The 24877-nt window shown below is 32.6% G+C and overlaps 4 protein-coding genes across 5 annotated transcripts; 2 read left to right on the forward strand and 2 right to left on the reverse strand.

Annotated features, from left to right (window-relative positions):
- The first annotated feature begins 8072 nt into the window (after nt 1-8072).
- Nucleotides 8073-8833, forward strand: LOC119604477 (protein PET100 homolog, mitochondrial). 2 transcript variants are annotated; one of them, XR_005231516.1, is made up of 3 exons: nt 8073-8173; nt 8250-8602; nt 8673-8833. XR_005231516.1 is itself a non-coding variant. In XM_037957119.1 (2 exons), the coding sequence occupies exon 2, from the start codon at nt 8276-8278 to the stop codon at nt 8522-8524; it is 249 nt and encodes an 82-aa protein (XP_037813047.1). In that variant the 5' UTR covers nt 8073-8173; nt 8250-8275; the 3' UTR covers nt 8525-8833. The 2 variants fall into 2 exon arrangements, 1 of the variants encoding a protein (XP_037813047.1); XM_037957119.1 differs by having other exon boundaries at nt 8250-8833.
- Nucleotides 8834-9214: 381 nt separating this feature from the next.
- LOC119604493 lies at nt 9215-10804 on the reverse strand. The gene is made up of 3 exons (XM_037957143.1): nt 10690-10804; nt 10064-10540; nt 9215-9982 (listed from the first exon to the last, which is right to left on the reverse strand). The coding sequence occupies exons 1-3, from the start codon at nt 10733-10735 to the stop codon at nt 9273-9275; spliced, it is 1233 nt and encodes a 410-aa protein (XP_037813071.1). The 5' UTR covers nt 10736-10804; the 3' UTR covers nt 9215-9272.
- A 2920-nt stretch (nt 10805-13724) lies between these two features.
- Nucleotides 13725-15342, forward strand: LOC119604488 (facilitated trehalose transporter Tret1). Its single transcript, XM_037957137.1, has one exon. It carries the CDS (start codon nt 13849-13851, stop codon nt 15211-15213), a length of 1365 nt encoding a protein of 454 aa, XP_037813065.1. The 5' UTR covers nt 13725-13848; the 3' UTR covers nt 15214-15342.
- A 2995-nt stretch (nt 15343-18337) lies between these two features.
- Nucleotides 18338-19805, reverse strand: LOC119604487. Its single transcript, XM_037957136.1, has 3 exons — nt 19718-19805; nt 19140-19613; nt 18338-19079 (listed from the first exon to the last, which is right to left on the reverse strand). The coding sequence occupies exons 1-3, from the start codon at nt 19761-19763 to the stop codon at nt 18394-18396; spliced, it is 1206 nt and encodes a 401-aa protein (XP_037813064.1). The 5' UTR covers nt 19764-19805; the 3' UTR covers nt 18338-18393.
- Nucleotides 19806-24877: the final 5072 nt, after the last annotated feature.

The raw sequence follows: 24877 nt of genomic DNA on the forward strand, positions 1-24877 counted from the left end.
AGACTAGACTATAGACTAGACTATAGACTAGACTATAGACTAGACTAGACTAGACTATAGACTAGACTATAGACTAGACTATAGACTAGACTATAGACTAGACTATAGACTAGACTATAGACTAGACTATAGACTAGACTATAGACTAGACTATAGACTAGACTATAGACTAGACTATAGACTAGACTATAGACTAGACTATAGACTAGACTGTAGACTAGAGCTATAGACTAGACTATAGACTAGACTGTAGACTAGAGTATAGACTAGACTATAGACTAGACTGTAGACTAGTAGACTAGACTATAGACTAGACTATAGACTAGACTATAGACTAGACTATAGACTAGACTATAGACTAGACTATAGACTAGACTATTAGACTAGACTATAGACTAGACTATAGACTAGACTATAGACTAGACTATAGACTAGACTAGACTACTAGACTAGACTATAGACTAGACTATAGACTAGACTAGACTAGACTATAGACTAGACTAGACTATAGACTAGACTAGACTAGACTAGACTAGACTAGACTAGACTAGACTAGACTATAGACTAGACTAGACTATAGACTAGACTAGACTATAGACTAGACTAGACTAGACTAGACTATAGACTAGACTAGATACTAGACTAGACTAGACTATAGACTAGACTACACTATAGACTAGACTATAAACTAGACTATAGACTAGACTATAGACTAGACTATAGACTAGACTATAGATTAGACTATAGACTAGACTATAGACTAGACTATAGATTAGACTATAGACTAGACTATAGACTAGACTATAGACTAGACTATAGACTAGACTATAGACTAGACTATAGACTAGACTATAGACTAGACTATAGACTAGACTATAGACTAGACTATAGACTAGACTATAGACTAGACTATAGACTAGACTATAGACTAGACTATAGACTAGACTAGACTATAGACTAGACTAGACTATAGACTAGACTATGGACTAGACTATAGACTAGACTATAGACTAGACTATATAATAGACTATAGACTAGACTATAGACTAGACTATAGACTAGATTATAGACTAGACTATAGGACTAGACTGTAGACCTAGACTATAGACTAGACTATAGACTAGACTCTAGACTAGACTATAGACTAGGCTATAGACTAGACTATAGACTAGACTATAGACTAGACTATAGACTAGACTATAGACTAGACTATAGACTAGACTATAGACTAGACTATAGACTAGACTAGACTATAGACTAGACTATAGACTAGACTATAGACTAGACTTATAAACTAGACTATAGACTAGACTATAGACTAGACTATAGACTAGACTAATAGACTATAGACTAACTATAGACTAGACTATAGACAGACTATAGACTAGACTGATAGACTAGACTATAGACTAGACTAGACTAATAGACTAGAGACTAGAACTATAGACTAAGACTATGGACTAGACTATAGACTAGACTAGACTAGACTATAGACTAGACTATAGACTAGTACTATAGACTAGACATAGACTAGATATAGACTAGACTATAGACTAGACTATAGACTAGACTATAAGACTAGACTATAGACTAGACTATAGAACTAGACCTATAGACTAGCTAGGACTATATAGACTAGACTATAGACTAGACTAGACTATAGACTAGACTATAGACTAGACTATAGACTAGACTATAGACTAGGCTATAGACTAGACTATAGACTAGACTATAGACTAGACTATAGACTAGACTATAGACTAGACTATAGACTAGACTATAGACTAGACTATAGACTAGACTAGACTATAGACTAGACTATAGACTAGACTATAGACTAGACTATAAACTAGACTATAGACTAGACTATAGACTAGACTAGACTAGACTATAGACTAGACTATAGACTAGACTATAGACTAGACTATAGACTAGACTATAGACTAGACTAGACTATAGACTAGACTATAGACTAGACTAGACTAGACTAGACTAGACTAGACTATAGACTAGACTAGACTATAGACTAGACTAGACTAGACTATAGACTAGACTATAGACTAGACTATAGACTAGACTATAGACTAGACTATAGACGAGACTATAGACTAGACTATAGACTAGACTATAGACTAGACTATAGACTAGACTAGACTATAGACTAGACTAGACTATAGACTAGACTATAGACTAGACTAGACTAGACTATATAGACTAGACTAGACTAGACTAGACTAGACTAGACTAGACTATAGACTAGACTATAGACTAGACTATAGACTAGACTATAGACTAGACTATAGACTAGACTATAGACTAGACTATAGACTAGACTATAGACTAGACTATAGACTAGACTATAGACTAGACTATAGACTAGACTATAGACTAGACTATAGACTAGACTATAGACTAGACTATAGACTAGACTATAGACTAGACTATAGACTAGACTATAGACTAGACTATAGACTAGACTATAGACTAGACTATAGACTAGACTATAGACTAGACTATAGACTAGACTATAGACTAGACTATAGACTAGACTATAGACTAGACTATAGACTAGACTATAGACTAGACTATAGACTAGACTATAGACTAGACTGACTAGACTATAGACTAGACTATAGACTAGACTATAGACTAGACTATAGACTAGACTATAGACTAGACTATAGACTAGACTATACTAGACTAGACTATAGACTAGACTATAGACTAGACTATAGACTAGACTATAGACTAGACTATAGACTAGACTATAGACTAGACTATAGACTAGACTATAGACTAGACTATAGACTAGACTATACTAGACTATAGACTAGACTATAGACTAGACTATAGACTAGACTATAGACTAGACTATAGACTAGACTATAGACTAGACTATAGACTAGACTATAGACTAGACTATAGACTAGACTATAGACTAGACTATAGACTAGACTATAGACTAGACTATAGACTAGACTATAGACTAGACTATACTAGACTATAGACTAGACTATAGACTAGACTATAGACTGACTATAGACTAGACTATAGACTAGACTATAGACTAGACTATAGAATACTATAGACTAGACTATACTAGACTATAGACTAGACTATAGACTAGACTATAGAATAGACTATACTAGACTATAGACTAGACTATAGACTAGACTATAGACTAGACTATAGACTAGACTATAGACTAGACTATAGACTAGACTATAGACTAGACTATAGACTAGACTATAGACTAGACTATAGACTAGACTATAGACTAGACTATAGACTAGACTATAGACTAGACTATAGCCTAGACTATAGACTAGACTATAGACTAGACTATAGACTAGACTATAGACTAGACTATAGACTAGACTATAGACTAGACTATAGACTAGACTATAGACTAGACTTATAGACTAGACTATAGACTAGACTATAGACTAGACTATAGACTAGACTATAGACTAGACTATAGACTAGACTGTAGACTAGACTATAGACTAGACTATAGACTAGACTATAGACTAGACTATAGACTAGACTATAGACTAGACTATAGACTAGACTATAGACTAGACTATAGACTAGACTATAGACTAGACTATAGACTAGACTATAGACTAGACTATAGACTAGACTATAGACTAGACTATAGACTAGACTATAGACTAGACTATAGACTAGACTATATACTAGACTATAGACTAGCTATAGACTAACTATAGACTAGACTATAGACTAGACTATAGACTAGACTATAGACTATAGACTAGACTATAGACTAGACTATAGACTAGACTATAGACTAGACTATAGACTAGATTATAGACTAGACTATAGACTAGACTAGACTATAGACTAGACTATAGACTAGACTATAGACTAGACTATAGAATAGACTATAGAATAGACTATAGACTAGACTATAGACTAGACTATAGACTAGACTATAGACTAGACTATAGACTAGACTATAGACTAGACTATAGACTAGACTATAGACTAGACTATAGACTAGACTATAGACTAGACTATAGACTAGACTATAGACTAGACTATAGACTAGACTATAGACTAGACTATAGACTAGACTATAGACTAGACTATATACTAGACTATAGACTAGACTATAGACTAGACTATAGACTAGACTATAGCCTAGACTATAGACTAGACTATAGACTAGACTATAGACTAGACTATAGACTAGACTATAGACTAGACGACTAGACTATAGACTAGATTATAGACTAGACTATAGACTAGACTATTGACTAGACTACAGACTAGACTATAGACTAGACTGTAGACTAGACTGTAGACTAGACTATAGACTAGACTATAGACTAGACTATAGACTAGACTATAGACTAGACTATAGACTAGAATATAGACTAGACTATAGACTAGACTATAGACTAGACTATAGACTAGACTATAGACTAGACTATAGACTAGACTATAGACTAGACTATAGACTAGACTATAGACTAGACTATAGACTAGACTATAGACTAGACTATAGACTAGACTATAGACTATACTATAGCCTAGACTATAGACTAGACTATAGACTAGACTATAGACTAGACTATAGACTAGACTATAGACTAGACTATAGACTAGCCTATAGACTAGACTATAGACTAGACTATAGACTAGACTATAGACTAGACTATAGACTAGACTAGACTAGACTATAGACTAGACTATAGACTAGCCTATAGACTAGACTATAGACTAGACTATAGACTAATAGACTAGACTATAGACTAGACTAGACTATAGACTAGACTATAGACTAGACTAGACTATAGACTAGACTATAGACTAGACTATAGACTAGACTATAGACTAGACTATAGACTAGACTATAGACTAGACTATAGACTAGACTATAGACTACTATAGACTATATAGACTAGACTATAGACTAGACTATAGACTAGACTATAGACTAGACTATAGACTAGACTATAGACTAGACTATAGACTAGACTATAGACTAGACTATAGACTAGACTATAGACTAGACTATAGACTAGACTATAGACTAGACTATAGACTAGACTATAGACTATACTATAGACTAGACTATAGATTAGACTATAGACTAGACTATAGACTAGACTATAGACTAGACTATAGACTAGACTATAGACTATAGACTAGACTATGGACTAGACTATAGACTAGACTATAGACTAGACTATAGACAAGACTATAGCCTAGACTATAGACTAGACTATAGACTAGACTAGACTAGACATAGACTAGACTAGACTATAGACTAGACTAAGGACTTACTAGACTAGACTAGACTAGACCATAGACTAAACTAGACTAGACTATAGTATAGAGTCTACATTGTAGAGATTTTCTATAGAAATAGAATCTAAATTGTGGAGACTTTTATATAGAAAAAGAGTCTACATTATTGAGAATTTTCTATAGAAAAAGAGTACATTTTCCATTAAAAGATACTACATTGTAAGAGACTTTTTCTATAGAAAAAGAGTCTACATATTAGAGACTTTTTTTATAGGAAAATAATCTACATAATAGAGACTTTTTCTATAGATAAAGAGTCTACATAGAAGAGACTTTTTCTATAGAAAAAGTATTAACAGAGAAAGACTTCATCTATAGAAAAAGGAATTAACATCGTAGAAGCTTTTTCTATGGAAAAAGTATAATATTGTAGAGGATCTTTCTATAGAAAAAAGATCATCTTTAAAGGCCTTTTATAGAAACATTATCTATGTATGTATGTATGTATGTATGTATGTATGTATGTATGTATGTATGTATGTATGTATGTATGTATGTATGTATGTATGTATGTATGTGTGTTTATTTATTAATATTGATTTACAGGTACTATATACTCCAAACAAATCTTATCACTATTTCCCCAATTTAGAAACATATGAGTAAAAAACTCTTTAAAATTGTATATAAACAAAATACTAATTCGTACTATCACCCGACACACTTCTTGCATAGACGACTAGAACAAAATTTATCACACTGAAAGTAAACCATTTTGTTTTATATCAAAATACCGATAAGTATTTAATAAAGATTAGAAAAAAAGTCATGCTATGAAAGTGTCAACGAAATAAATAATAATTTAATATTGTTTTCTTTAATAGACGTCTTCTCAAACAAGTTCAAACTAGAAGTAGATTTTATCAGAGAAACACTTTTATAATAACAATGGAAAAGTTTTATTTCTAAAGGGTCCATACTATAGATGAGGAGGTCTGTTAACCTAAATAATGTTAAACACTTGTTAATTGTTATTGTTAGTACTAAGCAGAGGGTGCTGCTTGTTATCTGGGGTATATTATTGTTTATGGGGGTTTGTATTAAAGTTTGTAACTGGGTATTAGTTATTAAATATTTCGATAGGTTTAGTACAATATATTAAGGTGGTCTACATAAATATAATGTGAAAATCGTTAACTAAAAGAACTAATTTGGAAACAATTTTCATGTGGTATTGAAGTAAAACGTTTAGATTGCTTGTGTGCCTAATTTGTCCGACCACGCTCCTTTTTATTAAACGGATAATAAGGATGTTTAAAAATCAGAATATGATTATTTCAAAAAGTACAGAAAGAGTACACAATTTATAGAAAAAGTTTTAAAAATAACACATAAAAGATAGATATTACCGATTTGTTTTAGGAAATCAAGCAAAGAGGGAAATTATGTAGTGTATTCAAAGTGTCGCATATGCAGTCGTTTCAAACCAATTGTATTGTTTACTTGTCTGTATAAATATGTAATCAAAAAGCTTGAGAACTATAACGCGTGTTCCTTGTATATAATTTGTAAACAGTTTAATTGAATCTCTAGAAATATAGAGAGATAATATATAAAGAAGAGAAATATCACAGGTCGGATACCTAATGATTCTCATTTACTGCAGTAAGAACATAACTACAGAGAAGGAAAAGTTCGTAGTATTGGAAAAGGTTTTTTTAGATGATAATTTTGCTATATAAAAAGAGTCTACTTGGTAGATGATTTTTATATAGAAAACATTCTTCTCTGCTTGGTAGAGTCTTTTTCCATAAAAAGTGTCTGGTTTGTAGAGACATTTTTATAGAAAAAGTGTCTCATTTATAGAGGATTTTGTTATAGAAAAAGTGTTCCAAAAAGTTTCTACTTTATAAAGACTTTTTTTCTATAGAGTGTGTCTGCTTTGTAAGGACTTTTTCTATTGAAAATTGTCTACTTTTTGCAGATTTTTTCTATAGAAAATGTGTCTAATTTGTAAAGAGATTTTTTTCTATAGTATAGCGTCTACATTGTAAAGATATTTTCTTTAGAAAATGAGTCTAATTTGTAAAGACTATTTCTATGGAAAAAAATTGTAAAGACTTTTTCTATAGAAAAAGTGTCTATTTAGTAAAAACTTAGAAAAAGAGAACAGAGAAACAGAGAGAAAAAGTGTTTTCTATGGAAACTGTTTTTTTTATATAGAAAAGGTGTCTGCTTTGTGAAGACTTATTCTAAAGAATTTTTCTATACGACAAGATTCAACTTCTTAGAGATTTTTTTCTATATAAAAAGTGTCTACTTTGTGCAGCCTTTTTCTATAAAAAATTACTACTTTGTAAAGACTTTCTATACAAAAAGGGTCTCCAATGTAAAGACTTTTTTCTATACAACAAGTGTAGAGTTTGCAGAGATGTTTTCTATACAAAATGTGTCTCCTTTGTAGAGACTTTCTATAAAAAAGGAGATTTATCTAAAAATGTGGAACAAATATTAAAAATGATAGAGAAACCTTGAAAGCAGAGTTTCTCCTCTATGTACTCTATGGATTTTACGCACATTCAACGAAGCAGACTATTGCTCTTTTTCTATTAAGTTGTATTAAGTACCGATTTTATTTTGATAATTCCAAAAATCACAATTTTAAAAATAGATGCTTCCAAAATCCCATTTTTTAAACACTAGGATTTCGTTTTTTATTTAAAATCATTAAACAATTTAAAAACACAACTGAAAACTAAGTCGGCTTTAAGCTGCCGACGTTATTTTTAGTTTCAAACAACACCGCCGTTAATGTTTGTCGGCACAGAGCTCTAGTTTGTGTTTGCTGCTGTTATTGTACAAAACAATCAGCTGTGTTTATTTATCGAACGAAAAGGTAAATTTTTTTAAACAAAACTAAATTTGCAATTTATTTTTTTTTTTAACAAATTACCTTTTTACAATTCCATCAGCATATATAAACATTAAATTTCTCGCCATGGGCAACTGGACTTTGGAAATCTTTAAAATGGGCATGTACATGACATTTCCCGTAGCGATGTTTCACATTTTCAATCAACCGGCCTACTTCGAAGAATGGGTGACCAAAAAGAAACGTGAACTTTATCCACCCGAGAATTTGGGACATCGCGAAGCCATACAACAGGCCATACGTGATCATCGCGAAAAACAAGATTTGCAAATAATGAAAGCACTCGAAGATATGGAGAAAAAACAAAAAGTATGAAAAATAGTGTAAAGCTAGTCGTATGCCTTCCAGCATTCGGCAAATGTTTGCTTTGTTGCGGGGAAGGAAATTTATTATGTAAGAATGTGTTGTAATTTTTAAAATTCTATTAATTTAATAATATTAAAATAAATTATTATTTTTTTAGAGAAAGAAAATAAGAATTAAGCAAATTTTGGTTGTTAATTAATGCGAGAAATTCGGAAAACAAGCCGAAGGAAATAGGGTTGCCGAGTTTTTAATTTTATTTTTAAGGAAATTTTAAAGGTAAATTTTTAAACTTTGAATAAATTAGAAAATTTGAAAGTATTTTATTTCTTTAATAATACATATTTATCTCGATTTTGATAAATTTGTGCTTAAATATTTATGAAAGTCATTTATGGTTAAGAACGCAAACAAACTACAGATATAACTACCCAAATATCTAAAATTTTTAATGATCAGAAAATTAAAATCTATATGGTCTCAGTATTGGCATTACTTTTAATGGGGATAGTTGACGTCAAAGACTTCAGATTCTGGTTCAGTTCTAGTTCAGATATAGTTATTTCTAGTTTTTGTTCAGTTTTAGTTCAGGCATTCTATACTTGAGACTATAGTCTATTCTATAGTCGACACAACAGTTTGTTCTATAGTCGAGACTATATTCGTATCTGTATTATATTCTATAGTTTTGAAAACCCTTAATTTTAACAAAAATCTTTATTCAATTAAAACAATATAATTAAGATTGCAAAAATATCTGTCAACCATGCTGCAGACGATGTTTTAATAAATTATTAGCCATAACCTGAGCGGGAAGCCAATTGGCGCCCGCCCTAAGTTTGAACTCATTTAATTCACAAAAAAATGTATAACCTTTTGTTTCATCTGGAAAATTTGGATGTATTAAACCCGATTGTTGACAAACATCTGTACACAATTTCACTTTTGGTATATCCGCTTTAAGTAAATAAGGATTATTGACAGTTAAAAAAACTATAGCAGAATCACTGGCTTTATGCAACAATATCTTATAGAAAAAGATGGGAACTTCGATTTTGCGTATGTCATCCAAATATATTTCTACTAAATTTCGGTCATCTCGAGGTAATGCTAAAACACTTATATAACCATTATATGATTCGATGTCATCTTGGTAGCTGATCGAGACAGCTCGTGCCAATTCCTCTACTCTTAACCAATTGCCGGTGTTAATTGTTTGAAATTCAGGCGCTGTATTGACATAAAAATATGTAGCTAATTTTTCATATGGAAAAATAAAATCAGCATCGGCTGATAAATGGCCACGTGCCAAAAATCGGTGAATATCATTATCTACATAATTTTGACGAACGCCAAAATTGCTTATAAAGCGATTTTTTTGTTCTTGGTAGAACTTATTCATTTGACTAGTTATATAATTCATGCCATCAGCGGTAAAAGTACGACGTTGATCTCCCGTGGAAATAGCATCTAAAGTGAAGAAAGGCAAATTAGGGAAATTTCCAAACCAAAATTAATTAAAGGGCTAATAGCAATAGTCCTTATACTTACATGCCATGGCCGCACCATTCAAGGTATTATGCGTATAGTAGGTATATTCATTTGTGTTATCGTAACATATCTCAAATACTGGTCCATAAAATTGTTGATTGATATTGAAACCGGTTTCATAAATAACACCTTGACCATTTGCACAACTACGCCCAGTAATTTGCAACATAGACATCGGTGCAATTTGGCATAATAATTGCTTGAAATTAGCTCTATTTCTAGTTTTCGAATATATAAAATTACCATTGTCACATGTCAATTGTATGACCTGCTGTATGTTTTGATCTGTATTCACAAATTTATTTCGATTAACAGTGGGACAGGCCAATAACAAATTTGCACCGTTATTGATGAGGGCAACTTGACCGCTAGGCTTGAATAGTTTGTAGTTATGGCCAAAGGATGAAACCAAGATAACTGGTGAACGTATTTGAATATCCGTTGAAAGATTGATATAACAATTGGCAGTTACAATAGCTAAAAAGAGAAATATATGTATATCAAGTCTAATCTAGTCGAGAGTCTATAGACTAGACTATAGACTATATAGTATAGTCTATGATCTAATCTATAGTCTATGGTATAATCTAGAGTCTGGTTTGTAACTTAAATGTTTTTATACCTACCAAATGTTGTGAAACTGCAAATTACTAGAACACAAAATTTGCACATCTTGTCGCAATGAATGTACAAATGAACAATTACAATTACTTTAAAGCATTTCTAATTGTTGAAGCTGTATTTATAGTTTTATTCTGAATCATAATTAAACCATACACCACTATAGTGGTAAGGGTATTATGCGTTTGTGCTGATTTTTGTAACCTCCAAAAATATTGGTCCCATACCCACCTTAACAAATACCAATCTGCTCAGAGTCGAGCCTGTCCCTCCGTCCATGTAAACATCTTTGCTCTCATATAAAGCTTCTTTCAGAAAATCATATTTTTGTTAAGAAATTATTAAAATAATTTTCATTGTTGTAGGGTATCATACGGTGGGCGATGCCCAACTATACATTCTTACTTGTTTTTATCATAGAATTTGCATATAATTTCTAAAAATATAATTACACTGGCTTAAGGCTTTGACGAATTAAAATAAAAGTGTTAATGTCATAAGAAATCTAAAACTTGACCGATTTTGCCATTTAAGTCCCAAGAAACTTTGTTGTTTCTCTAGCTACTTATGAACCCTTCATAAAACCCTCGTTATAGACAAACGGTATTATTTCGTTCCACAAATCCTATTACATATTAAATTCAATTAAAATTTTTCGTTAAACCGAAAAGCTACTGTAGTCGTATTTTTGTTTTGAGATAAAAGAACTTGTCATGCAATTTTGAAAATTTGACAAATGGAATACGCCTCACGAATGGTTAAATTTTGATAAAAAAAGTTATAGAAGAACAAAATTTTTTTTTGCTTGCATTATTACACATTACCATTAATAGGGCTGACATTTTTCAACACACTGCAATCTATTGTTTAGTCTGTAGTCTCGACTATTGTCTAATATAAAGGCAGGTCTAAAATCAGGTCTAAATTCTGGTTTAAAGTCTAGTCTACAGTAAAGTCTGTAGTCAAGTCTATAGTCTAGTCTATAGTCAAGTCTATAGTCTAGTCTATAGTCAAGTCTATAGTCTAGCCTATAGTCAAGTCTATAGTCTAGCCTATAGTCTAGTCTATAGTCTAGTCTATAGTCTAGTCTATTGTATAGTCTAGTCTATAGTCTAGTCTATAGTCTAGTCTATTGTATAGTCTAGTCTATAGTCTAGTCTATAGTCTAGTCTATAGTCTAGTCTATAGTCTAGTCTATAGTCTAGTCTATAGTCTAGTCTATAGTCTAGTCTATAGTCTAGTCTATAGTCTAGTCTATAGTCTAGTCTATAGTCTAGTCTATAGTCTAGTCTATAGTCTAGTCTATAGTCTAGTCTATAGTCTAGTCTATAGTCTAGTCTATAGTCTAGTCTATAGTCTAGTCTATAGTCTAGTCTATAGTCTAGTCTATAGTCTAGTCTATAGTCTAGTCTATAGTCTAGTCTATAGTCTAGTCTATAGTCTAGTCTATAGTCTAGTCTATAGTCTAGTCTATAGTCTAGTCTATAGTCTAGTCTATAGTCTAGTCTATAGTCTAGTCTATAGTCTAGTCTATAGTCTAGTCTATAGTCTAGTCTATAGTCTAGTCTATAGTCTAGTCTATAGTCTAGTCTATAGTCTAGTCTATAGTCTAGTCTATAGTCTAGTCTATAGTCTAGTCTATAGTCTAGTCTATAGTCTAGTCTATAGTCTAGTCTATAGTCTAGTCTATAGTCTAGTCTATAGTCTAGTCTATAGTCTAGTCTATAGTCTAGTCTATAGTCTAGTCTATAGTCTAGTCTATAGTCTAGTCTATAGTCTAGTCTATAGTCTAGTCTATAGTCTAGTCTATAGTCTAGTCTATAGTCTAGTCTATAGTCTAGTCTATAGCTAGTCTAGTCTATAGTCTAGTCTATAGTCTAGTCTATAGTCTAGTCTATAGTCTAGTCTATAGTCTAGTCTATAGTCTAGTCTATAGTCTAGTCTATAGTCTAGTCTATAGTCTAGTCTATAGTCTAGTCTATAGTCTAGTCTATAGTCTAGTCTATAGTCTAGTCTATAGTCTAGTCTATAGTCTAGTCTATAGTCTAGTCTATAGTCTAGTCTATAGTCTAGTCTATAGTCTAGTCTATAGTCTACTATAGTCTATCTAGTCTAGTCTATAGTCTAGTCTATAGTCTAGTCTATAGTCTAGTCTATAGTCTAGTCTATAGTCTAGTCTATAGTCTAGTCTATAGTCTAGTCTATAGTCTAGTCTATAGTCTAGTCTATAGTCTAGTCTATAGTCTAGTCTATAGTCTAGTCTATAGTCTAGTCTATAGTCTAGTCTATAGTCTAGTCTATAGTCTAGTCTATAGTCTAGTCTATAGTCTAGTCTATAGTCTAGTCTAGTCTAGTCTATAGTCTAGTCTATAGTCTAGTCTATAGTCTAGTCTATAGTCTAGTCTATAGTCTAGTCTATAGTCTAGTCTATAGTCTAGTCTATAGTCTAGTCTATAGTCTAGTCTATAGTCTAGTCTATAGTCTAGTCTATAGTCTAGTCTATAGTCTAGTCTATAGTTTAGTCTATAGTCTAGTCTATTTTCTAGTCTATAGTATAGTCTATAGTCTAGTCTATAGTCTAGTCTATAGTATAGTCTATAGTCTAGTCTATAGTCCAGTCTATAGTTTAGTCTAGTCTATAGTCTCTAGTCTATCGTCTAGACTAGTCTATAGTCTAGTCTATAGTCTAGTCTGTAGTCTAGTCTGTAGTCTAGACTGGTCTAAAGTCTGGTCTAAAATCCGGTCTACAGTCTAGTCTATAGTCTGATCTATAGTCTAGTCTATAGTCTATTTTATAGTCTAGATTATAGTATAGTCCATGTTCTACTCTAGTCTATCTCTATTCTATAGTCTATTCTATAGTCTGATGTATTGTCTAGTTTATAGTCTAGTCTATAGTCTAGTCTATAATCTATTATTTAGTGTAATTTTGAAATCAGAAAATATCGATAGTTATAACCTAATGTATAAATGATTATTATTATCAAAGTATTTCCCTGATCTAAATATCTAGAATCAAAAGTAATTTTCCAACGTAGAACTCCATATAAAATTTGTCAAATAATTTGATATATTTTTCTCAAGACGTATTTTTTCACAATATATATTTTAAAATAATATTTTTAAATATTAATACAAACTAAATATCAAAATAAAATCCTGATATGGCTGCAGAAGCTAAACTTTTACCCCAATACGTAGCGGGTTTATCAGCTGCCATGGGCTCTTTTGCTCTCGGCACAGTTATTGGCTGGACAGCTCCCGTAGAGCCCGACATAAAAGATGGCAGTTTGGGCTTTGATGTTTCGAGTGCTGAATATGGCTGGGTGGGTTCTTTAATGGCCTTGGGTGCGGCCTGTGTTTGTGTACCAATTGGTTATGTGATAAATGTAATTGGTAGAAAATGGACTATGCTGATATTAGTGCCTCCTTTTGTGCTCGGTTGGGTGTTAATTCTATTGGCCTCAAATGTTTTTATGTTGTATGCGGCACGCTTTTTATTGGGCATGTGTGGTGGTGCCTTTTGCATTATAGCGCCTATATATACCACAGAAATAGCTCAGACCAAAATACGCGGTGTTTTGGGTTGTTTCTTTCAAATGCTTATCACTAGTGGAATTCTATATGTCTATGTGGTGGGTGCTATGGCTGAAGTAATGGTGTCTTCGATACTGTGCGCTATTGTACCAATATTAATGGCTTTACTTTTCCTATTACTGCCCGAATCACCCGCCTTTTTTGTACTCAAAGGAAATATGGAAAAAGCCCAGAAATCTTTACAATGGCTAAGAGGCAAGGATTATGATATATCTGGAGAAATGGCAGAATTTGTGGCAAATGATAAATATTCCAAGGAAAATCAAGTTTCAGTAGCTAAATCTCTAGTCAAGAAATCGACTTTACGAGCCTTTGCAGTATCAATCTCTCTCATGCTGTTTCAACAATTGAGTGGCATTAACGCCATTGTCATGTATTCTACTGGAATTTTTAAAGATGCCGAAACTGGTTTTACTGATACTACCTGTACCATTTTAGTGGGTACCATGATGGTGGTGGCTACCTTTGTTTCCTTGTTTTTCATAGATCGTGTGGGTCGTAAACCTCTTCTAATGATCTCGGCTAGTTTTATGAGTGTTTGTACCTTTGGAGTGGGATTTTACTTTTTCAAAAAAGCCGGAGATGAAGAATTTGCTAAATCTATTGCTTGGTTACCAGTGGTCTGTTGCTGTTTATATGTCATTATGTTTTCCTGTGGTTTTGGCGCTATACCTTGGCTTCTTATGGCTGAATTGTTTTCGGAAGATATTAAGGGCATTGCCGGTTCCATTGCGGGTACTACCAATTGGTTGGCAGCATTTTTGGTTACCAATACCTATCCGTTTGTTAGCGAAGCCATTGGTATTGGTCTAACATTTTGGATATTTTCCGCTTTAACTCTGTTGGCCGTTTTCTTTGTGCTGTTTATTGTTCCTGAAACGAAGGGTAAAACATTTTTGGAAATTCAAGCTATTTTGGAGGGTAATGCTTGAAGAGAAGATGGTTATTTTAAATTGAAGTATTTGGTTTTTGAAAATTCAATATCTGGTTTTTGGACTTGTTAGTTTGTTTTGTTAATATTGATAATTCTTGGATTTGGATAAATAAAAATAATATTTTTTACACAATTAATAATCTTTATTTAGATTTTCTTAATAGACTATAGACTAGACTATAGACTAGACTATAGACTAGACTATAGACTAGACTATAGACTAGACTATAGACTAGACTATAGACTAGACTATAGACTAGACTATAGACTAGACTATAGACTAGACTATAGACTAGACTAGACTATAGACTAGACTATAGACTAGACTATAGACTAGACTATAGACTAGACTATAGACTAGACTATAGACTAGACTATAGACTAGACTATAGACTAGACTATAGACTAGACTATAGACTAGACTATAGACTAGACTATAGACTAGACTATAGACTAGACTATAGACTAGACTATAGACTAGACTATAGACTAGACTATAGACTAGACTATAGACTAGACTATAGACTAGACTATAGACTAGACTATAGACTAGACTATAGACTAGACTAGACTAGACTAGACTAGACTATAGACTAGACTATAGACTAGACTATAGACTAGACTATAGACTAGACTATAGACTAGACTATAGACTAGACTATAGACTAGACTATAGACTAGACTATAGACTAGACTATAGACTAGACTATAGACTAGACTATAGACTAGACTATAGACTAGACTATAGACTAGACTAGACTATAGACTAGACTATAGACTAGACTATAGACTAGACTATAGACTAGACTATAGACTAGACTATAGACTAGACTATAGACTAGACTATAGACTAGACTATAGACTAGACTATAGACTAGACTAGACTATAGACTAGACTATAGACTAGACTATAGGCTAGACTATAGGCTAGACTATAGAATAGACTGTAGACTAGACTATAGACTAGACTATAGACTAGACTATAGACTAGACTATAGACTAGACTATAGAATAGACTGTAGACTAGACTATAGACTAGACTATAGACTAGACTATAGACTAGACTATAGACTAAACTATAGACTAGACTATAGACTAGACTATAGACTAGACTATAGACTAGACTATAGACTAGACTATAGACTAGACTATAGACTAGACTATAGACTAGACTATAGACTAGACTATAGACTAGACTATAGACTAGACTACAGACTAGACTATAGACTAGACTATAGACTAGACTATAGACTATAGACTAGACTATAGACTAGACTATAGGCTAGACTATAGGCTAGACTATAGAATAGACTGTAGACTAGACTATAGACTAGACTATAGACTAGACTATAGACTAGACTATAGAATAGACTGTAGACTAGACTATAGACTAGACTATAGACTAGACTATAGACTAGACTATAGACTAAACTATAGACTAGACTATAGACTAGACTATAGACTAGACTATAGACTAGACTATAGACTGGACTATAGACTAGACTGTAGACTAGACTATAGACTAGACTTTAGACTAGACTGTAGACTAGACTATAGACTAGACTATAGACTAGACTATAGACTAGAATATAGAATAGACTGAAGACTAAACTATAGACTAGAGTATAGACTAGAATATAGACTAGAGTATAGACTAGACTATAGACTAGACTATAGACTAGACTATAGACTAGACTATAGACTAGACTATAGACTAGACTATAGACTAGACTATAGACTAGACTATAGACTAGACTGTAGACTAGACTATAGACTAGACTATAGACTAGACTATAGACTAGACTATAGAATAGACTGTAGACTAGACTATAGACTAGACTATAGACTAGACTATAGACTAGACTATAGACTAGACTATAGACTAGACTATAGACTAGACTAGACTAGACTATAGACTAGACTATAGACTAGACTATAGACTAGACTATAGACTAGACTATAGACTAGACTATAGACTAGACTATAGACTAGACTATAGACTAGACTATAGACTAGACTAGACTATAGACTAGACTATAGACTAGACTATAGGCTAGACTATAGGCTAGACTATAGAATAGACTGTAGACTAGACTATAGACTAGACTATAGACTAGACTATAGACTAGACTATAGAATAGACTGTAGACTAGACTATAGACTAGACTATAGACTAGACTATAGACTAGACTATAGACTAAACTATAGACTAGACTATAGACTAGACTATAGACTAGACTATAGACTAGACTATAGAATAGACTGTAGACTAGACTATAGGCTAGACTATAGAATCTATAGTCTAGTCCATGGTCTAGTCTATAATCTAGTTTATAGTCTTGTCTATAGTCAGCACTATAGACTAGACGATAGACTAGATTAGATACTATACACTAGACTACAGATTATACTATAGACTAGACAATTCACTAGACTATAAACTGGACTATAGTCTAGCCTATAGACTGGACTATAGACTAAGATTAAGATAGACTAGACAAAGATTAGACTATAGACTAGACTATAGACTATACTATAGACTAGACTAAGGACTAGACTAAAGACTAGACTATAGACTAGACTATAGACTAGACTATAGACTAGACTATAGACTAGACTATAGACTAGACTATAGACTAGACTATAGACTTGACTATAGACTAGACTATAGACTCTATAGTCTAGTCCATGGTCTAGTCTATAATCTAGTTTATAGTCTTGTCTATAGTCTATACTATAGACTAGACGATAGACTAGATTAGAGACTATACACTAGACTACAGATTAGTCTATATACTAGACTATTGACTAGACTATAAACTGGACTATAGATTAGCCAATAGACTGGACTATAGACTAGACTTACAGGCTATAGTCTGTAAAGTAGTCTAGACTAGATATTGCTACGAAGTCTAGTCAGTTGTTTAGTCATTAAATTAGTCTTTATCCTAGTCCAGTCTATTTTTTAGTTAGGTCTACAATCTAGTATAGATTCTAGTCTCTAGGCTATTTTGGTATCTTGTCTACACTTTAGTATAGATAATTGTTTATAGTCGGGTCCTAAGAAATTTCTCAAAATATTTAAATATTTCTCTAATTTTGGTTTTCATAGAACAAAATACTTCACTTTATGTCCAATCAACTTTATTCCAGAAGTAACAACTTCTCCAAAAACAACTTAAAGATTACGCTTCAACAATTTACTACCCTGCACCTCGGCAGGCAAGAAATCAACCAACTCTTTGAATTCTTCCAACTCGCAACAGAATGTATAACCTTTTGTTACGTCAGGGAAATTGGCATGTACTAAACCAGATTTTTCACATACATTTGTGCAAAACTCCTCTGCGGGACCATCCTCTATGTAAGGATTATTCACCGTAACAAAAACTATAGACGAATCTGAAGCTCGATGGACTAAAACCTTAAAATAATACTTAGGAACTTCGATTTTTTGTGTATCATCCAAATAGATTTCCACCAAATCACCATTATTATTGGGTAATTTTAAAATACCCATATAACTGTTATAGGATTCGATATCATCTTTATAGTTGGCTGAAGCTGAACGTGCCAATTCTTCTACCCTTAACCAGTTGCCAGCATTTATTAATTGAAATTCAGGCGCTACATTGGCATAATAATAGGTGGCCAGTTTTTCATAGCCAAAAATAAAATCTGCATCGGCTGCTAAATGGCCTCGAGCCAAGAAGTTTTTGGTGTCGATATAAGTTTGATCGCTGCCGAAATATTGCTCAAAACGTTTGATTTGATTTTTCTGAGTATAGAATGTATTCGTTTTAGTGGTAGAGAATTGCATGCCATCAGCGGTAAAAGAACGGCGGGTACTTTCCGAAATGGAGTCTGGAGTAAAAACATTATTAATATCTGATTAAAAACACTAACTTTAAAACTAAAACTCACAATCCATAGCAGCTCCATTTAGTATACCATGTGTATAGAAAGTATTCTCGGTAACATTACTATAACAGATTTCAAACACAGGACCATAAAATTCATCTTCTATTTGAAAACCTGTTTCATAAATATAACCATTTCCATTTGAACACTCTTCGTTGGTTATTTTCATAGAGGAACTAGGTATAGATTTGCACACCAATTCACTTAAAGGCTGAACATTATTATTTGCATCCACAAAATTGCCTTTTGAACATTTCAGTTCCAATGTATCATAACTTGTATTCTCAAAAACATTTTTATTGCCGGTACAAACCAAGCGTAATTTTGTACCTTCTTTTAGGTTTGTTATCTCTCCAGTAGGTTTGAAAAGTTTATAGTCATTTTTGGACACTGCGGTCAAGATGACGGGAGCAAATCCTTTGATATCTGTGGGTAGTTTAATAGAACAACCGCTTGTCTTAGCAGCAGCTGCGAAAACTAAAAGCATTTAAAAAAGAAAGTGTTTTCTGTTAAAAGCTGTTTTCTATTAATTTGTTTAATTGTTTTTCTATTTCCCCCCTTTTCCGTTACCCTAAACCCACCATATGTTGTATAGCTGCAGATTAATAGACTTATAAACTTCCACATTTTGCTATAAAAGTTTTTGCTACTTTAAACTGTTTTCTAAATTGTTTAACGGTATTTATAGTAAATTTTGCTTAAGTTTTATTATAAAGTTTTGTGGTTTTATGTATAAATATTTGTTTCTATTTACATAAATTTATATTATTAGTTAAAACGAATGAGGCATTTTTAACTAAATCATTCGTTTGTGAAGAATTCATTTAAAATTATGGGAATAGGATACCATTTACTAGATTATAAACTATATTTAAGATTAGAAGCTAGGCTAGAGTAAAGAGTAGGCTATACATAGACTGGACTGGACTATAGACCAGATTATAGACTAGAGTATAGACTGGACTATAGACTAGACTAGACTCTACACTTGATAATAGACTAGATTATATACTAAACTATAGAAAAGACTATATACTAGCCTATAGACTAGAATATACACTTGACTATAGACTAGACTATACACTTGACTATAGACTAGATTATAGACTAGACTATAGACTGGACTATAGACTAGACTTCAGACTGGACTAGACTAGACTATAGACTAGATAACAGACTAGATTATCGACTATACTATAGACTAGACTAGACTAGACTAGAATATAGACTAGACTATAGACTGGACTATGGACTTGACTATAGACTTCAGAAAGGCAGGAGCCTTTATAGACTAGACTATAGACTAGACTATAGACTAGACTATAGACTAGACTATAGACTAGACTATAGACTAGACTATAGACTAGACTATAGACTAGACTATAGACTAGACTATAGACTAGACTATAGACTAGACTATAGACTAGACTATAGACTAGACTATAGACTAGACTATAGACTAGACTATAGACTAGACTATAGACTAGACTATAGACTAGACTAGACTAGACTATAGACTAGACTATAGACTAGACTATAGACTAGACTATAGACTAGACTATAGACTAGACTATAGACTAGACTATAGACTAGACTATAGACTAGACTATAGACTAGACTATAGACTAGACTATAGACTAGACTATAGACTAGACTATAGACTAGACTATAGACTAGACTATAGACTAGACTATAGACTAGACTATAGACTAGACTATAGACTAGACTATAGACTAGACTATAGACTAGACTATAGACTAGACTATAGACTAGACTATAGACTAGACTATAGACTAGACTATAGACTAGACTATAGACTAGACTATAGACTAGACTATAGACTAGACTATAGACTAGACTATAGACTAGACTATAGACTAGACTATAGACTAGACTATAGACTAGACTATAGACTAGACTATAGACTATACTATAGACTAGACTATAGACTAGACTATAGACTAGACTATAGACTACTATAGACTAGACTAGACTAGACTAGACTATAGACTAGACTATAGACTAGACTATAGACTAGACTATAGACTAGACTATAGACTAGACTATAGACTAGACTATAGACTAGACTATAGACTAGACTATAGACTAGACTATAGACTAGACTATAGACTAGACTATAGACTAGACTATAGACTAGACTATAGACTAGACTATAGACTAGACTATAGACTAGACTATAGACTAGACTATAGACTAGACTATAGACTAGACTATAGACTAGACTATAAGACTATAGTAGACTAGACTATAGATAGACTAGACTATAGACTAGACTATAGACTAGACTAAGACTAGACTATAGACTAGACTAAGACTAGACTATAGACTAGACTATAGACTATAGACTAGACTATAGACTAGACTATAGACTAGACTATAGACTAGACTATAGACTAGACTATAGACTAGGACTATAGACTAGACTAGACTAGACTATAGACTAGACTATAGACTAGACTATAGACTAGACTATAGACTAGACTATAGACTAGACTATAGACTAGACTATAGACTAGACTATAGACTAGACTATAGACTAGACTATAGACTAGACTAGACTATAGACTAGACTATAGACTAGACTATAGACTAGACTATAGACTAGACTATAGACTAGACTATAGACTAGACTATAGACTAGACTATAGACTAGACTATAGACTAGACTATAGACTAGACTATAGACTAGACTATAGACTAGACTAGAGACTAGAACTATAGACGAGACTATAGACTAGACTATAGACTAGACTATAGACTAGACTATAGACTAGACTATAGACTAGACTATAAGACTAGACTATAGAACTAGACCTATAGACTAGACTATAGACCTAGACTATAGACTGACTATAGACAGACTATAAGACTAGACTATAGCCTGACTATAGACTAGACTATAGACTAGACCGATAGACTAGACTATTAGACTAGACTATAGACTATAGAATCGACTATAGACTAGACTATAGACATAGACTATAACTACTATAGACTAACAATAGACACGACTATAGACCACACTATAGACTAGACTATAGATTCTGCTTATAATGTGTAAAATTAGAGTGTTTAAATTACTATTGATGTAAAATTAACTAACTTTCATAATTGGTTAATTCATTATTTTAAATAATGCCACACAGGAAGCACTACTAACATAATTAAAGCATAAATTTAGAAAATGCCATCTGATGCACAGATCATTTAAAGACTGTAAACATTACAGAAAAGAGAATGATAATGTAACTAATGTATAGGGAACAACTAACTTGTGATCGCAGAGACCATAATATAGATATCATAATATGGGATCTGAACTTTATTAAAATTGTTGTGAATTAATTTAGAAAGTATCACTGTATTTTCCACTAGTCATATCACTAGTTCTTTGTAAGCAGTTCTTCAGAAAGGCAGGGAGCCTTTAAATTCGTTGAATTTAATAACTTTTTATTAAAATGTTATAGGTTTCATATTTTTAAACAAATATGTATTTAATGTTTTATTACAAATTTAAAGAATTTTATATTTAAATTATAATGTTTGCCCACGGGAGAAGGTATTGTGGAATTGTTTTTTTTTTTCTTCTATTATAGTTTAAATTGTTTCAATTAAAATAAGTTTGTAATTAAAGTTTATTAACAAATATTTAGTTTTCTTTTCTTTTTTGTAGACTTGACTTAGTTTTGTATTAAGGCAGACAGACGTCAATGATGTAAAAAGTAATATGTAAAGACTTGGAATGACTTTTATTAAAAGACACTGTTTATTATAAAAGTTTTAAGTTATAAGAGATACAGGGTGATCACAGCCTTTCACAATTTAAGGATACACATTTTAATTCTACAGTACAGTCTATAGTTTGAACTACAGTCTAGTCTTTAGTCTGGACTATAGTCTAGTCTAAAGTGTGGACTACAGTCTAGTCTATAGTGTGAACTATAGTCTAGTGTATAGTCTTTACTATAGTCTAGTCGATAGTATGGACTATAGTCTAGTCTATAGTCTGGACTATAGTCTAGTCTATAGTATGGACTATAGTCTATAGTATGGACTATAGACTAGTCTACAGTCTATTCTATAGTCTGGATTATATTCTAGACTATAGTCTGGACTATAGTCTATAGGACTATAGACTATAGACTGGACTGTAGTCTAGTTCTATAGTCTGGACTATACTTTAGTCTATAGCCTGGATTATAGTCTAGTCGATAGTCTGGACTATAGTCTAGTCTATAGTCCGGACTATAGTCTAGTCTATAATTTGGACTATAGTCTAGTCTATAGTCTGGACTATAGCCTAGTCTATAGTCTGGACTATAGTCTAGTCTAAAGGCTGGACTATAGTCTAGTCTATAGTCTGTATATACTATAGGCCAACCTATAGTCTATTCTATACTCTAGTCTATAGTTTGAACTATAGTCTCCAGTCTAGTATATAGTCTGTTCTATAGTCTATAGTCTGCACTATAGTCTATAGATTGGACTATAGTATAGTCTATAGTCTGGACTATACTTTAGTCTATAGTCTGGATTATAGTGTAGTCGATAGTCTGGACGATAGTCTGGACTATAGTCTAATCTAAAGGCTGGACTATAGTCTAGTCTATAGTCTGTATATACTATAGGCCAACCTATAGTCTATTCTATACTCTAGTCTATAGTTTGAACTATAGTCTCCAGTCTAGTATATAGTCTGTTCTATAGTCTATAGTCTGCACTATAGTCTATAGATTGGACTATAGTATAGTCTATAGTCTGGACTATACTTTAGTCTATAGTCTGGATTATAGTGTAGTCGATAGTCTGGACGATAGTCTGGACTATAGTCTAGTCTATAGTCTGGTCTATAGTCTAGTCTATAATTTGGACTATAGTCTAGTCTATAGTCTGGACTATAGTCTAGTCTAAAAGCTGGACTATAGTCTAGTCTGGACTATAGTCTAATCAATAGTTTGTACTATAGTCTATAGTCTGGACTATAGCCTATAGATTGGACTATAGTCTAGTCTATAGTCTGGACTACACTTTAGTCTATAGTCTGGATTATAGTCTAGTCGATAGCCTGGACTATAGCGTAGTCTATAGTCTGGATTATAGTCTAGTCTATAATTTGGACTATAGTGTATTCTATAGTCTGGACTATAGTCTAGTCTAAAGGCTGGACTATAATCTAGTTTGTATATACTATAGGCCAACCTATAGTCTATAGTCTGAACTATAGTCTAGTCTATAGTCTGAACTATAGTCTAGTCTATAGTCTGGACTATAGTCTAATCAATAGTCTGGACTATAGTCTAGTCTGGACTGTAGTCTAATCAATAGCCTGGACTATAGTCTAGTCTATAGTCTGAACTATAGTGTAGTATATAGTCTAGTTTATAGTCTGGACTATAGTCTAGTCTATAGCCTGGATATATTCTGGAATATAGTCTAGTCTATAGTCTGGACTATAGTCTAGTCGATATTCCAGACTATAGTCTAGTCTATAGTCCAGGCTATAGTCTAGTCTATAGTCGGGGCTATAGTCTAGTCTAAAGTCTGGACTATAGCCTACTCTATAGTGTATGTCTGTACTATAGTCTAGTTTATAGTCTGGTCTATAGTATAGTTTATAGTCTGGACTAAAGTTATTCTGAACCATAGACTATAGGCTAGTTTATACTCAAGTCTGGACTAAAGCCTTTTTCATAGTCTGGACTATAGTCTAGTTATAATCT

This window comes from Lucilia sericata, unplaced genomic scaffold, assembly GCF_015586225.1.
Source record: "Lucilia sericata isolate MDLA Ls3-8-SP2 unplaced genomic scaffold, ASM1558622v1 Contig000398F_arrow, whole genome shotgun sequence".
In the NCBI taxonomy this organism is placed as follows: domain Eukaryota; kingdom Metazoa; phylum Arthropoda; class Insecta; order Diptera; family Calliphoridae; genus Lucilia; species Lucilia sericata.